The sequence below is a fragment of the Folsomia candida genome, unplaced genomic scaffold (genome assembly GCF_002217175.1).
Source record: "Folsomia candida strain VU population unplaced genomic scaffold, ASM221717v1 Fcan01_Sc002, whole genome shotgun sequence".
In the NCBI taxonomy this organism is placed as follows: Eukaryota; Metazoa; Arthropoda; class Collembola; order Entomobryomorpha; family Isotomidae; genus Folsomia; species Folsomia candida.
The window spans coordinates 6,762,124-6,776,548 of NW_019091194.1; the positions used below are offsets into that span (position 1 = coordinate 6,762,124).

General features: G+C 36.3%; 4 protein-coding genes and 1 long non-coding RNA gene across 5 annotated transcripts; 2 read left to right on the plus strand and 3 right to left on the minus strand.

Annotated features, from left to right (window-relative positions):
• Positions 1–15: 15 nt before the first annotated feature.
• LOC118434473 lies at positions 16–2,110 on the plus strand. The gene is made up of 6 exons (XM_035848103.1): positions 16–488; positions 567–737; positions 829–1,055; positions 1,146–1,369; positions 1,467–1,756; positions 1,833–2,110. Exons 3-6 carry the CDS (start codon positions 923–925, stop codon positions 2,032–2,034), a joined length of 849 nt encoding a protein of 282 aa, XP_035703996.1. The 5' UTR covers positions 16–488; positions 567–737; positions 829–922; the 3' UTR covers positions 2,035–2,110.
• A 2,017-nt stretch (positions 2,111–4,127) lies between these two features.
• On the minus strand, positions 4,128–4,632 carry LOC110844489. Its single transcript, XR_004834044.1, has 3 exons — positions 4,446–4,632; positions 4,284–4,362; positions 4,128–4,198 (listed from the first exon to the last, which is right to left on the minus strand). It is a non-coding gene; the product is annotated as an uncharacterized LOC110844489 (long non-coding RNA).
• A 199-nt stretch (positions 4,633–4,831) lies between these two features.
• On the minus strand, positions 4,832–6,776 carry LOC110844488 (interferon-induced, double-stranded RNA-activated protein kinase). Its single transcript, XM_022090703.2, has 5 exons — positions 6,561–6,776; positions 6,267–6,488; positions 5,787–6,191; positions 5,650–5,687; positions 4,832–5,563 (listed from the first exon to the last, which is right to left on the minus strand). The coding sequence occupies exons 1-5, from the start codon at positions 6,604–6,606 to the stop codon at positions 4,967–4,969; spliced, it is 1,308 nt and encodes a 435-aa protein (XP_021946395.1). The 5' UTR covers positions 6,607–6,776; the 3' UTR covers positions 4,832–4,966.
• A 716-nt stretch (positions 6,777–7,492) lies between these two features.
• LOC110844677 (platelet-activating factor acetylhydrolase IB subunit gamma) lies at positions 7,493–8,909 on the minus strand. Its single transcript, XM_022090943.2, has 3 exons — positions 8,699–8,909; positions 8,436–8,630; positions 7,493–8,342 (listed from the first exon to the last, which is right to left on the minus strand). Exons 1-3 carry the CDS (start codon positions 8,751–8,753, stop codon positions 7,879–7,881), a joined length of 714 nt encoding a protein of 237 aa, XP_021946635.1. The 5' UTR covers positions 8,754–8,909; the 3' UTR covers positions 7,493–7,878.
• Positions 8,910–9,673: 764 nt separating this feature from the next.
• LOC110844283 (fibroblast growth factor receptor 2) lies at positions 9,674–14,146 on the plus strand. The gene is made up of 18 exons (XM_022090452.2): positions 9,674–10,023; positions 10,102–10,600; positions 10,681–10,941; positions 11,039–11,278; positions 11,345–11,416; positions 11,487–11,669; positions 11,745–11,912; positions 11,992–12,095; positions 12,172–12,325; positions 12,403–12,618; positions 12,713–12,851; positions 12,920–13,067; positions 13,154–13,276; positions 13,367–13,383; positions 13,444–13,511; positions 13,578–13,704; positions 13,782–13,893; positions 13,961–14,146. Exons 1-18 carry the CDS (start codon positions 9,733–9,735, stop codon positions 14,078–14,080), a joined length of 3,042 nt encoding a protein of 1,013 aa, XP_021946144.2. The 5' UTR covers positions 9,674–9,732; the 3' UTR covers positions 14,081–14,146.
• The last annotated feature ends 279 nt before the right edge of the window (positions 14,147–14,425 follow it).

The following is a 14,425-nucleotide window of genomic DNA, read 5'->3' on the forward strand; positions in this document are numbered from 1 at the left end:
GCATGCATACTGGTTGTGAACCCTGGAGAAATTAACCAATTTTATAATTCAACTGTATCAAATCATCAGAATTTAGGATTAGCTACTGTTTCTGATATTAGTTTGACAGCGAACGCAAATTCTTTAGATGTGCCTTACGTTTTACAAACTCTAAATTTACATGAGAAGTTATATATCTCTATTTTGCAAAATTTCAACAATAATTCACTCGAATTAGTGAGGTCGAAGCCTGGTAGAATTTGTTGGAAAGTGTCAAACCAACAAAGTTTGGAAGGTGTGAAAATTACTGTAATAATTGCGGTAATAATCATTTTTGTCATATACATAGATTATGTTTTGCATGTTCCCAACAGCCAAATTTTCTAAACAATTGTGATTAATCAGGATGAGCCACAAACTGCTCATAAAGTTATAAATGGCCAAATTGTGCTTCTGGGAGGACTTGGAATAGAAATATTTCGATGTTTCGAAGATGTGCTCAAATTTAAGTACATACATATTTATAAAAAAATTCATACTGTTTACTTTTTATTTTAATAATTAATCTGATTAATATATGTATATAGATACGATATTATTGCTGAAAATACATGGCCAAAACTGCTTGCTAACGGAAGTTGGCTTGGGATAGGAAAGATTCTGAAGGAAGAAAGAGCAGACCTTGCAATAGTTTTTATCACCTTTCTAACGTCTCGAGCGAAAGATTTTGGCATCCTTGTCCCACACACGAAAACTCCGTAAACCGAAAATACTACCAAATATATTGAATTTTTTTAGACGTTTTAAAGACATTTATCTTCTCAGCAATTCTTTTTTTTCTATCTGCAGATTAGTTGCTGCGTTCTACCAACCACCCGGCCAATCGAAAAGAAACAACGTTTATCTTTTACCATTCAGAACAGTGGTTTGGCTGATTTTTATAATGACACTGATTATATTTTTTATTTCGGTGGAATTGGTTCATAAAATCAGCGGGAATAAAACTTTTACTCCCAAAAATGACACTTTGACTGTAATCAATATTTTATGGATCCAGTCTCAAATTTCTCAGCAAGGTAAATTGATAATATTTATTTACTTGATAGTATTTTTGATACTTACGTACATGTCTAAATAAACTCCAAATATGTATGTTTCCTTGATAGGATGGTCACCATTCATAAATTCATTTTCACCCTTTTCTATAAAACTTATCTGCTCGATAGTCGTCCCCTTGAACCTCTACATTCTGCTCAGCTACTACGAAGCAAAGTTATATACGTTTTTTTCTGCAGAAAATATTCCCATTAGAAATGTCAGAGATTTGTTACAAAGTGATTTCTACCTCGTGGCGGATACAAGTAGCCAAACTGTATTGCAGTTATCAAACGTAATTGTCTATCGAACATAAATACAGATGACGATGGTAGATAAATAAACTAAACTTTATGAATCCTGATTAACAACACTGTTTAATTGATATGCAGAACCCAGGACTTTTGGCTAGAGAACATAACATGCCATTAGAAATTATATCCAAGAAATGGGTGATGAAAAGTGTAATTGATTCAAAAAGCGACTTGGTTTCAAAAGCTGCAGCTATAATCTCTTATCCGGATACCATAATTATTGAAAGCAAAAGTGCCTGGAATTTAAGTGACTCTGAAATTTGTGGTGGGACCCTTGCCAAATTAAATTTCTTGCCTTTCTCTGTCCCATATTCCGCTGGTATGATGACCCCAAAGAATTCACCGTACAGAGAAATATTTAATATTCGGTAATACTTCGTGAAATTAAATATAATGAGAGGATATAAAATCATGAAAACTAATAATACGCATATATTTCCAAAGATTAATCAACCTGATGGAGTCTGGACTTTTGAAGAGATATCTCATCAACCTTGAAGTATTTGAACTACGATGTCTTCGTTCAGACGTTCGACATATGAACACTAGTCCCGTAGAGTTTGTAATGTTGGGCATTTCAGACTTATTTCCAGCATTTCTAATTTTACTCGTGGGAATTACTCTGTCTATTGGAATTATTAAGTAGCTTCAGCTACTTTATGTGAAGACTTTGTCTGTCTGTCTGTCTGTCCGTCTGTCTGTCAGCAGGATATCAGGAGAACGGATCGAGATAATCGAAATCGGTTTCCGCCATCATACATAGGACCCCAGGGGGAGGATCCTATCAACTTTTGGGGGCAACCGGACCACACCCCCTTTGGCGACAGGGGGTGTGGTCGGGGCAAAATGAGATTTTTAGTGCAATTTAATCTATAGGTGAAATAGAGTAAAATTATGTGTTCCGGAGTTGTGCCACACCCCCTCGGCGCCAGGGGGTGTGGTTGGGGCAAAATGAGATTTTTAGTGCAATTTAATCTATGGGTAAAATTAGGTGAAATTGAGTGAAATTAAATGAAATTAAGTGAAATTAAGTGCTTCCCCGATTGTGCCACACCCCCTCGGCGCCAGGGGGTGTGGTTGGGGCAAAATGAGATTTTTAGTGCAATTTAATCTATGGGTAAAATTAGGTGAAATTGAGTGAAATTAAATGAAATTAAGTGAAATTAAATGCTTCCCCGATTGTGCCACACCCCCTCGGCCCCAGGGGGTGTGGTTGGGGCAAAATGAGATTTTTAGTGCAATTTATTCTATGGGTAAAATTAAGTGAAATTGAGTGAAATTAAATGAAATTAAGTGAAATTAAATGCTTCCCCGATTGTGCCACACCCCCTCGGCCCCAGGGGGTGTGGTTGGGGCAAAATGAGATTTTTAGTGCAATTTATTCTATGGGTAAAATTAAGTGAAATTGAGTGAAATTAAATGAAATTAAGTGAAATTGAGTGTTTCCCCGATTTTACCGCACCCCTTCGGCGCCAGCGGGTGTGGTTGGGGCAAAATGAGATTTTTAGTGCAATTTAATCTATAGGTGAAATAGAGTAAAATTATATGTTCCGGAGTTGTGCCACACCCCCTAGGCGCTAGGGGTGTGGTTGGGGCAAAATGAGATTTTTATAAAAAATTAATCTATAGATGAAATAGAGTGAAATTAAGTGTTCCCGAGTTGTTCCACACCCCCTCGTCGCCAGGGGGTGTGGTCGGGGCAAAATGAGATTTTTACAAAAAATTAATCTATAGGTGAAATAGAGTGAAATTAAGTGTTCCCGAGTTGTGGTGGGACCGTTTGGGGTGAAGTACGTCTGAAGCTACTTCCGTATGCGCGTTTGCGACGGTTTATTATTGTAGAACAGATAGCGGATTGGAATAATACATGAGTTATAAAATCAATAAACGCAATTTATGAAATTAATTCTGAATTTGGATGACAAGATGACGATGTACTGTACAAAACAATATAGGCCGTTAGGTCAACTCACAAGCATTTCAAAAACTAGGGTGGACTATAAAACAATGACAATTTGATTTGATCAGGATTGTGGCTTTCAGTACAAACACTCGATGAGATTCACGAATGCTAAATGATGCACAGCTTGTAATGAACAGAACTTTTATTATGGCCAAATTGAAATTAACGAAAGTCGTGAAATAATTCTGAGTTAATAAAATTTCATAATAAAATAAGTAAAATAAAATGAACAGAGATAGAAATAAATCTCATTCAAAACTAAAATTCAACATAAAACAAGAAAAGTCCAAAATTATAGAATAAAATCTGTAGAAAACCCCCCGAGAAACGAGTTTAGATTTTCCACGTCACAACAAAATAATGAACTTTCTATATTTTAGTGGTTTTAGTTATTGTAATATGAGATTTTTGAACGTCATCAATGATAACTTATCATTTGCGACGAGTACGTTTGCCTACGGGAGACCCAGTTGCATCTGCTGTAACAGCCTTACGTTTCATTGGTGATTTCTTAGTTGCAGCATTTTTCTTGGCGACATTAGGTTTCGCCTTTCCTTGTTTTTTGGGGGATGAAACTTTTTTTGGCGATAGTTTAAGCTCGGCTGACCCATTATTTTCAGCATGATGATCAACACCACCTAACGCCTTCTGGACCCCGGAAACAATCACCTCAAATTTTGCTGGAGTTACCTGACCGTCTCCATTCTACAATTAACATTATTTTATTATATTTTTCAGCCAACTAAAAAAATATTGACCAAATATTTGCCTTTTTGGAATGGAGAAGTGGTCCCCCCACAATTTGCACTTCAAAGTCTCCCGTTTTAGTAGGCGTCTTTTCAAACGTCTAAAATTTCCATACATGTTTGGATTAGAAGAGATCAGAAATAGTACATTATGTGGTAAAAATTGTTACATAAATTATAACTTACAATCTCCAATTGATTTGGGAAACGTTGTTCAAGGTCCTTCTTCAGATCCTTGAACCGCTTTCCAAACGATCATCCGCGGCTGCATTAATGTGAATAAAACCAACGCATAAATTAAATATAATGTAGATTATCAATAATTAGTTAATTGTTATATTTATATACCAATGAGTGACATGAATCTTCAGAAGATCCCCATCTCCCATGTCTTTTGCGTTTTTGCTCATTTTCAAATTTGTTTTTCTATAACGGACAATAAAAACAGTTTGTATGTAGAATACTCGTCGTATATAAATCGTGCTAAAAACCGTATTTACATTAATGTGTAGGTTATTCCTAACAAGACAGAACTTGCATGTGTAATGCTATGTTATTAAATACATATTACGCAATAATTTACCTTGTACAAGATGGAGATAAGATAATACAGCCGACTGTCAAGTTGAAATTAACACACCTCTGGAAATGCTACGAGCTACGACTGAAACTTGAGAAGAGAATGGCAAAGACCGCCCATGTTTTTTTACGTGAATGAAAGTTGAACAAAGAAATTTAGACGCATATGCCACTTTTTATGGCACTTTATTCATGCACATTAAATATTCTAAGTTTTCAAAATCAGAAGAATTTTACTGATACATATATATTGTGCACTGTATCATTGTAAACAAATTATTACGACTTGTTCAAAGGGATTTTAACGCTTCTTCCGCAGTTGGTCTTTGGTCGGGTTTTCGACTCAACATGGCTCTCAGAAGGCCATACTGTCGTTGATGGGTGGCCTCAATGCGGTCCAAAATCCCATGTTCTCCCCTCCGCACGTCGTCCAGCGTCCTCTCCACTTCCTTGGCGGTCGCGAAAGAGTGCAGCGTTACCAAAACTATAAGCCCCACGGAAAAAATGTCCGTTTTGAAGGTGTAGTCATCATCTCCCCGTTCCATCTCTGGGCTGGAGAAACTTCGCCCTCCAACTTGCATAGTCAAGGACGTGTCGACAGCGGGCATTTCTCGGGACAAACCGAAATCCCCGATTTTTACAATAATTTCATTTCCACGAAGGTTGAGCAGGATGTTATTAGGTTTTAGATCCCGATGAATTATTTTGCGCCCGTGAATGGACGCCAGACCACATAAAATCTGCTTCGTAATGGTTTTAGTGGTCTCAAAATCTCCAATTCTATCGGGATGTAGCTCATACCACTGGCTAAGATTGGTGTCCATTAGTTCCATTTTTATGCACATGAAGGTATTCTTCTCCGCTTCAGTGACAACGATTTGACGTTTCTAAATATTTCTGAAATTATTACTGTGTCTATCGCTGTTTAGGACGAACGAATATTAAAGTCGTAATAATTCACGAGCACACTTACAGGGGCATCTTTTAGAACAGGAGTTGGTGGTGGCATGGCTAATCAATAAGATTAAATTAATTTAGCTTCATAATATGCATCATGTTCGTGTCATAAAAGGTGTCGAATATACATTGAAAGAGCAAATTGTGTCTTACATTCAGGTCGTCGTAGCCATTCAGTTAATGTTTGTTGTAACGTGCCTTCAAACCAGGCTTCTCGATAGGCAACAATGTTTGGATGTTCTGGCAATTTCGCCATGACCAATACTTCTCGCATAAATTTTGAAAAAAATTCGAAAGCATCGGCCGCTCCAGAAGTTTTCGTGAGTAAGAGAAATTGACCCACCGAAATCCGTTTGATTGCGTATTCCTTGTTATCAAAAATGCTGCGCACTTTGAAGACCTCGCTGAAGGTCCCTTGATCCAGGCGTTCAAGTACGACAAGATTTCGCTGTTGCATCCCTTCAGATGCAGCATTATCTTGGGTGGACATTTCTATTGGAATAGGCCTGGTTTGCGGGGTGGATGCAGCACTTCGTTTCGAAAAGTCCTTCAAAAGGTCTGTAAAATTTTATATTCTCTTGAATTTTGCATTATAGCATATACATAATTAATTATATGTGTAAGTATACATACCAGCAGCATTTCGTAAATCTTCGCTCTCTAAAACAGAAATAAGCTTTGCGACCGTTGCCACCTCGTTCCCATTTCGACCCCGCCACGTTTCAAGCATCCATTGGATAACATCGTACATTGTCGCATTGCCGCTGTTGAGCTTGCTGTTCATGGAGAACAAATCCCGAGCTGGGATTCCTAAGGCGTCGCTCACTTGCTTCCATTCGTTGAGAAATGTGGTGTCTTGAAAAAAAGTATAAATATATTTTGTTGAATGAACGTAGATAACCAACTTTTTTTAAAGAGTTTACTTACCTTGAAGGAGTACTTTGATGTGTTCTAAATTTACTGGTTCCGCCATTATTATTATTTCTTAACTATGCAATATTATCGTCTCTTAACTTTGTTCTGACGACGCGCAGTTAAGAAGACAAATTATAATGATGGCTGACTTAAATAATTGTGTGAGGACAATAGATAAATATGACGAATAGTTTTGGTTTATTTATTGTGTTGATCAGTCAGGCAGGATGTTTGAGCTGAATTTTATCCAAGTGGAATGGTGATAACATAAGTCAATTTAACTTTGCTTATCTAATGCTGTAAAGGATTGGATAAGTCATCGTGCTTATCATTATGCATAACTGAATATTTTGTTTACACAAAATATAAAATGCATCGTTGAAATTAATTATGAAATGGATCTGTAAAATCCTGTAATTTAAGATCAATAATTGTCTCCCTCAACCGTGGAAGGCTTGGGGTATCTATCCTTTATAAGATTTACTCTACTATCCATAACCAACCTGTCGAATAGTCCACCTCGCTTATCGGACGAAATTAAGTAATTAAAAACCTTCCCATAAAATTAAATCCAATGAGTAGAAATCCGGTCTTTTGCTGCATTTTACACCCTCAGCTCCAACAACTGGAGCTCGATAGAGTCGTGACGACGTGACCTTACCTCTGCGGTTTGAGTTACCCCATTCTGCAAGGGTCGGCATTGGCCAAACTCTCCAATTTTATGGGAGGAACCAAACTATTCACCGTTTTCTTGGCCTGAAGAAAATTTTGACGGTTTGAGATCGTAATGACCTGGAGATATTTCAACCCGTCAACAAATAAAAATAACATAGGATGAGTTACGAAGATAACACTTGCATTTTGTAGTCTTTTCGTAAACTAATTAATCAACTTGAAAAAAATAAAGAGTAAAAAATGTTGAAAAATTATCCTTCATAAAGTTCTTTTTTAAGTTACGGGTGCAAACAATTTTGCATCTTCTTTATTAGTAAATCTTTGTAGCATTTGTGGACATAAAATATGCACGTGCCCGACGGTTCATAACGTGAAATTTATAGCAGGTACAATTGATAGTACGTTCATTTCGTATCTATTATAACTGATATCTTTGTACGATTCATGAAAATAAAATTTTACGTGTAGCATGCAAATAAATTACCAGGATGGATCGAGAATAAACTTGGTCTTTGCATAATCAGCAAAAGGTTCTATGATTCCATTCGAAATTTAACCTCTTTGGACGCGAAGATACAATTGTCAATAAATATAAAGTAGATACAATTTAATTAAACTAAAAAAAAAACAAAATTTAAAATCGTTAAATATTATTTTAAACTCCCATCATCTCTCGAAACAAGGGGTTAATGACGTCCACCCACTTTTCATACCCTTCACGAGTAAGATGCAGTTGGTCGTCTAGGAATAAATTGGGTTCTACCACACCCCACTCGCGAGAAAAGTGGGTCCACAGGTCCAAATATCTCACTGGAGAGGTTCCAGGGTTGGCTTGATCTTGCCACTTTGAAATTCGTATGTTCACGTCGGTTAGTCGAATCCAGCGATCCGTAAAATTGTTATCCCTGGGCATGAGACCTATGAGAAGGACTCGAGTGTTTGGGAGTGCCTGTCGAATCCAGTTCAACGTCGCAGTGTAACCACGCGAAATTTCTTCAGCGTTATAAGAACCAGCGCTGTTTGATCCGCAATCGGCGAAAACAATGAGTTTCAATGAATCCTGGAGTCCATCTACTTCTCCGTTTTGAATTCTCCAAAATGCGTGCTCGACTCCATCGCCTGGTTTTAAAATATTGTAATTTATATTTTTATAAACGGTTATGATTCTTTAATAATAGAAAGCTCTCAATACTAAATATATGTAAATAGTACCGGAAATGCCATAATTGACAGCTCCATATGTAGAAAAATGACGAAGAAAAAGATCATCCGGCCACCAATCAGTAATAGAAGCTCCTAGGAAAATTGCTCTGATCGTTCCATTACTGTTGATCGTTGTTTGGACATAAGACTGATGTTGGGCAAGCCAGTTGGGGTCATTTCGTGGCTCGGGCACCCACGGCACACCTTTAAAAGCATCACAATACAATTGGGTAGAAATTAAAATGGGTGGGAAATAATTTCAGGGCACTTACAAGTCACGGTAGAAATTAGTAGAACAATAGCAGCAAAAGTAAAATTTAGTAGCATTTTGACAAGAATTAAGCAAACGATCTAAAATTGGCATACAGATTTAAAATATATGCGCAACTGTTGCGGTGAAGACTGGATGCATCTGCTTTTATATCTTGATTAGACCCTCATCAATCAATCATTAGAAATCAATTTAAATAACAATTAACTAATGTACCGCGCGCAAGTATTGTTAGATAAGCTGCTGATCACGATGATTGGTTACATCATCGTCGATTCCATGCTAAAATGTATTATCAAGTTCATTCCGCGTGGGAATAAATAATCGATGATATCATAATCATTGTAAAACTAGTTGATATAATTATTTGTCATGTGTATTAAAAACGTAGGTTTATCTAAACATAATTTATTAAATTACATTGCTACGAATCAAGATATTTGTTTAAGAACGACACATGATCAGCAATATTGTCAATTAGGCCATCATTAGAACGCATGCCAATAATTTTTCAAGCTTGCACAAGGAGTGTCACTGTCAACTGAATTTTATGGATGTAACAAAGCTGGACAATTAATGGAATTATTGAGAATACATATTACATACATATCACGGTATCTATGTGCAAGGGTATAATTACGTCATTACTATTTTGCTACATTGAAAGAAATTTGTTATTTATTTTACATATCCGGTTAAAATGTGCATTTACACGAAATTTTAATAAATAGAGTTTAAAACAAATGAAATAAATAAGTCAGTTTGGAACTGTGGTTAACTTCCGTATTGTTTTTAAAGAGATGACTAATTTTGAAAGGAAATTGATTAAAAGCCAGGTTGTGTTTAAGCACAATTATTATGATTATGGTAATTCATTGAATAAAAAGACAGGAAACCACATTTTGATTGCCAGCATCTTTTCTATGATGGTATGACGTCATCAGAAAACAACACATATAAATGATCACAATACATCATTTAATTAAAGTTTAGACACTTTAATTACATAAGTAAGAAAAAGTTTAACGCAAAAACATGGATTTTTGGCGTATTATCTTGACTTTTAAGCTCTTATTAGTGCTTACGTCGTGTTTACCTTTACCCCCTTCTGAGGAAAATTGTATCAGGAGTGTTGGTCAAATCAACTGTGTTATTCCCGAAGGACTGATTTGGTCCTGTGTAAAACCTAATTTAATTCTTGTGAAAGGGAGCACGACAAATTTGGAGGACGATAGATCTTCGGCACTTTCAAGTCATGGTTCGCAACAATTATTGGTTAATTGTACGGCCCCATTTCCAATCGATGTTCGAGTATCAGGCTTCCAGGTTGAATTAAAACACTTATCCTACACGGCGATCGGCTTTGATAATAATTACGTATATGAAATTATTCTTCACAATTAGGTACATGACTTGACACGAGCACTTTTCGTTCGCAATGCAGAGAACGTGTTTAACGAGGCAACCTTCGTGTATTCTGTGGGGTTGCGGTATGACCGTCAACCGTTTTCTAGAGTGCGTACCATCTCCGTTGTCAAGTTGAGGGATGCAACAGTGACATTTTCCGTCTTTCATTTGGGAATGAACGAAAGCAGTGAAAGTACAAGACGCGAGTACAGACTGGAACAGAGTCCAAAAACCACGATTATTCCATGCATTTCTCCAGATCCAACAAATCCTCCCAAACTCGTTCATGTCACTGGGAACGAGTCACAAACGGTGAATGGCACGGAATATGACGATACACAAGGCTTCCTTGTGAAAAATGAAAATGGTTTGACGCAAACTTTTACAGAGGAAATTTATGATTGTTATCTCAATGGACGAAATGACAAAATGACTTCAATTAATACCACTGACAACATCAATGCTAATCTGCGTTTCAAGTTATTTCCCAGAAAAGGTGACGATTTTGATTGTAAAATTACAAACTAATCTTGTATAGCAGTCACGGTAAACATGTTTCTTATTTGTCATGTGTAGAGCTTCAAGTCTACCCAGAATTTCAACGGGTTATACTTTTTCAAAAGGACGAACTTAGCCTTATCTGCAGATCTAATAAAAAAGTGCAACTAGTGGGAGTATTTCGAGGAGAAAGTGTTAAAGCAAAAACGACCATTGAATTTGACGAGTTCACATCAACATTGAACCAAAAATTTGTTCAAGTTGGGGACAAAGGCAATGTTTCGTGTGTTGACGAAGAAACCAAAACGGTCCTCTTTTCGTGGACTATTCAGATATTGGGTACAATACACAAAATAATAGACTGAAGTAAAATTAAATGCTCAAAGTGTATGTACAAAATGTATCTAAGTACGTATGGTAATGGGCCTCTCTGCAGATATTGAGGATAACAATGAGCTGATGTTAAAAAAAATATCCGAGGATTTAGTTTCATGCGTTTCGTCCCCGGAGAACCAGCCAGCTAAACTTCGGACTGTATTTTGCCAAGGGGAAACCAATTGTGAAGCAAGTAAATGGTGTTTAGAACCGGGAATGACATGTCCCGGAATGGTGGGAACGCCATGCGAAGACGGAAGTTGTCTCCAAATGAACACAAGCAATCCAATTCTCTCCCAAGGTTAATAATTTAATTAATTAATTAATATTTATTAATATTTATTCATAATACAATTCTTAATAATAGGAATGATTCATTGTCAATCTGGGAATTATACATATACCACAAACTTTTTCCGAGGATTTGATGGCATATTATGTGAGATCAAGTAGTAAAGATTATTACTCCAAAACGACTATATGGTGCTAATATACTCACTTAATTGTAGATTTGGACTGGAAAACTGCACCACTAAATGCACTCGTTGAAGTTTTTGTACCACCGAAAAATATAACTATGTATCCCCATAATTCGTATCCGTTTGGTTGTAGGGCAGCCCCATTTATTTCAGATGGCTTGATCCAATGGGTCATCAGAGGAAAGGATGGTTCTGAAATTTTGCTGCACAAAAGTAAGTACATATACACTCAAACCTTTGTGTATTTCTGCTATCAGTACTGTATCATTATATTGATTATCATTTCAGAACGAGTGCAAAATATAGGTCCAACTTATAGTCTGGATGCAAATCTCTACACCGTGAGAGAAAGTAACATCCGATTAATTTATCCCAACGATTACGACGTCTTGTGCATGGTTCCGTTGTGGAATGCCACAGGCTCACTTCGATACCACAAAAGGATCAATGTTGCGGGTACAATTTTTCATAGATTATGAATTTGAATAAATTTCGGACATTAGGTTCTCGTACTATTACTTTTTTTATATAACAGCACATGTAGCACCGGTGAAAGAAATTTTAATTGCGTCAGCGTGTATCATAATTCTGTTGATTATCCCATTGGTCATCGTGATTTTGAGACTGAGAAAGGCCAGAGTATGAAAAATAAATATGCATATTTTTAAAGGAATTATTACATTTAATTGTAAAATTGTATGCTCTTTGAAATTAGGCTGCCATCAGAAATCTGACAGAACAGGAAGTGGAACAATTTCTTAAAGGAGATCCATCTACACTTAACTCCAAGGATAAGGATGCACATGAGAAAATCACAGCCACGCCGTACAATCAAGATTTTGAGATTCCAAGGCACAAACTTCTCATTGGTCAGAATTATACATACAATTATATGTACAATAATTAAAATACACTCATTTTAAATGGAAGGAAATGTGTTTTGTAGATAATGAGAACAAATTAGGAGAGGGAGCCTTCGGGTTGGTCTTGAAAGGGAAAGTTGAAGGCATGTCAGACGTGGTGGCAGTAAAGACTATGAAACCACGATGCGAAGTGGACCAGTTTAAAGGATTTATGTCTGAACTTAAGATAATGATGTACATTGGGAGGCATCCAAACGTAGTTGCGCTTGTGGGTGCTCACACGGACAAAATCAAAGAGAGTAAGATTAAAAAGGGACGCATTAAAATAATGAAACTATTATATTACTATTGAAGAGAAGGGCGATAAACTATTCCCCATCTTACACTTTTTAGAAATTATGCACATTGTCGTGGAATACTGCGCAAATGGAAGTTTAGATAAGTTGCTTCTTGCCAACAAGAACAGATTTATAAATCAAGTTGAGGATGGGAACCGAATAAATATAAACATTACACCAACCTCTGGAACTGCGTATGAGACATATATGAATAAAATAATACACATGCATCAATAAATACAAATTTTATGTTCTCCCTCAGATTATATAATAATGTTGCACAATGCAATGACTCGGGAGAGAAATTGGAAAATAACCAAAATTATTCCACTGATCCATTGAGGACTGTAGATTTGTTTCGTTGGGCGTACCAAATTGCTTCTGGGATGAATTTTTTGGCAACGAAAAAAGTAACAAGCGTCTGGATGTCTCTAATAGTTAATATTGAGCAACAAACATACACATTTAATTTTAAATTCATCTATTATGTGTTTAGGTAGTACATGCCGATTTGGCAGCCCGGAATGTCTTAATTCATGACAATGGGACGGCAAAAATCACAGATTTCGGACTGTCACGACAATTGATGAATTACACACAATATGTCAAGAAACATCAGGTTCTTAAATATTGTCATTTGCATAGCTGTACATATTTAAACAAGTGTGAAATTTATTTCTGATGTTCTTGCTTCTTCTCTGACTTACAGGAACCCTTGCCGTGGGGGTAATGTTCAATTAATAATATATAAAAATCAAGTAATAGGTAATAAAAATAAATCCAAAGGTGGATGGCCGAAGAAAGCCTTCGATACTTGTCATTCTCTACTCAGTCGGACATTTGGGCCTTTGGAGGTATGTGCAAACGATAAAATTGCTAGTTTATTACCCAAAAACTTACAAGAAGTAATTTACCTTTAGTGACGCTATGGGAAATGTTTTCTCTTGGCGATATTCCGTATCCTGGGCTAACTTGGACCATCGCATTTGTGGATGACTTGTCAACTGGACTAAGGATGACGAAACCTAATTACGCTCCAACGTTCACGTAAATACGCATTCGCACATTAATTAAAAATACCAATATATTAGGTGACATTTGAAATAATTATGCATGCATTTTAGCTATGATATGATGCTCAACTGTTGGCATCATAAACCAGAGTCGAGACCATCATTTGAGCAACTTGCAACCCAGTTTAAAGGCATTTTGGAGGCACTGGATATTCATGTTGAGGTATAACGTGCAGAATTATATGAATTACATGTACGTACATAAATCAAGTTCATTACTTGTTTATCAGGAGGTGATATCTTCATCTCCACCAGTACAGCAGCAAGACAACAATGCACGAGTGATTACTAATAGCATTTCTACGAATAAAAGGAGCACGGTTGGCAATCTTTATGCAAATCAAAACTGACAGCACTTGAAAATTGCACTTTGTAATTTTTCCACAAATAAATTTAATAATTTATCCTTATGTGTACTTATTTTATATGCATTTATTATATCGATTTGATTCTGGATAAACTATGAAGCAACACTTTTCACTATTTCACAAGTGACAAAGTATATATTACATAATATGTACTAGATATTATCTAGATAGAAGTATACTGCATTTGTTAAAACTTGGCATGATAATTTCTTCGAGTAGTTTTCTTGGAATTCTCATTCTTTCTCGTGTTACCACATATTTTGTATTTATAGTTTCGTCATCAAATTACATCATATTTTTTTAATGAATATGGAAGTTGTGTCTTGA

Excerpts from the sequence above, each read along its gene's own strand:
- LOC118434473 (XM_035848103.1), top strand. The coding sequence starts at position 923 with ATGACACTGATTATATTTTTTATTTCGGTGGAATTGGTTCATAAAATC. Across the intron at positions 1,370-1,466 it reads CTGTATTGCAGTTATCAAAC|AACCCAGGACTTTTGGCTAG; the intron begins GTAATTGTCTAT and ends ATTGATATGCAG. Across the intron at positions 1,757-1,832 it reads AGAGAAATATTTAATATTCG|ATTAATCAACCTGATGGAGT; the intron begins GTAATACTTCGT and ends ATATTTCCAAAG.
- LOC110844488 (XM_022090703.2), bottom strand. The coding sequence starts at position 6,606 with ATGGCGGAACCAGTAAATTTAGAACACATCAAAGTACTCCTTCAAG. Across the intron at positions 6,192-6,266 it reads AGATTTACGAAATGCTGCTG|ACCTTTTGAAGGACTTTTCG; the intron begins GTATGTATACTT and ends AAAATTTTACAG. Across the intron at positions 5,564-5,649 it reads CTGTTCTAAAAGATGCCCCT|AAACGTCAAATCGTTGTCAC; the intron begins GTAAGTGTGCTC and ends AGAAATATTTAG.
- LOC110844677 (XM_022090943.2), bottom strand. The coding sequence starts at position 8,753 with ATGCTACTAAATTTTACTTTTGCTGCTATTGTTCTACTAATTTCTACC. Across the intron at positions 8,631-8,698 it reads ACTAATTTCTACCGTGACTT|GTGTGCCGTGGGTGCCCGAG; the intron begins GTAAGTGCCCTG and ends ATGCTTTTAAAG. Across the intron at positions 8,343-8,435 it reads TGTCAATTATGGCATTTCCG|GCGATGGAGTCGAGCACGCA; the intron begins GTACTATTTACA and ends TTTTAAAACCAG.
- LOC110844283 (XM_022090452.2), top strand. The coding sequence starts at position 9,733 with ATGGATTTTTGGCGTATTATCTTGACTTTTAAGCTCTTATTAGTGCTT. Across the intron at positions 10,942-11,038 it reads GTGGACTATTCAGATATTGG|ATATTGAGGATAACAATGAG; the intron begins GTACAATACACA and ends GCCTCTCTGCAG. Across the intron at positions 13,894-13,960 it reads CACTGGATATTCATGTTGAG|GAGGTGATATCTTCATCTCC; the intron begins GTATAACGTGCA and ends CTTGTTTATCAG.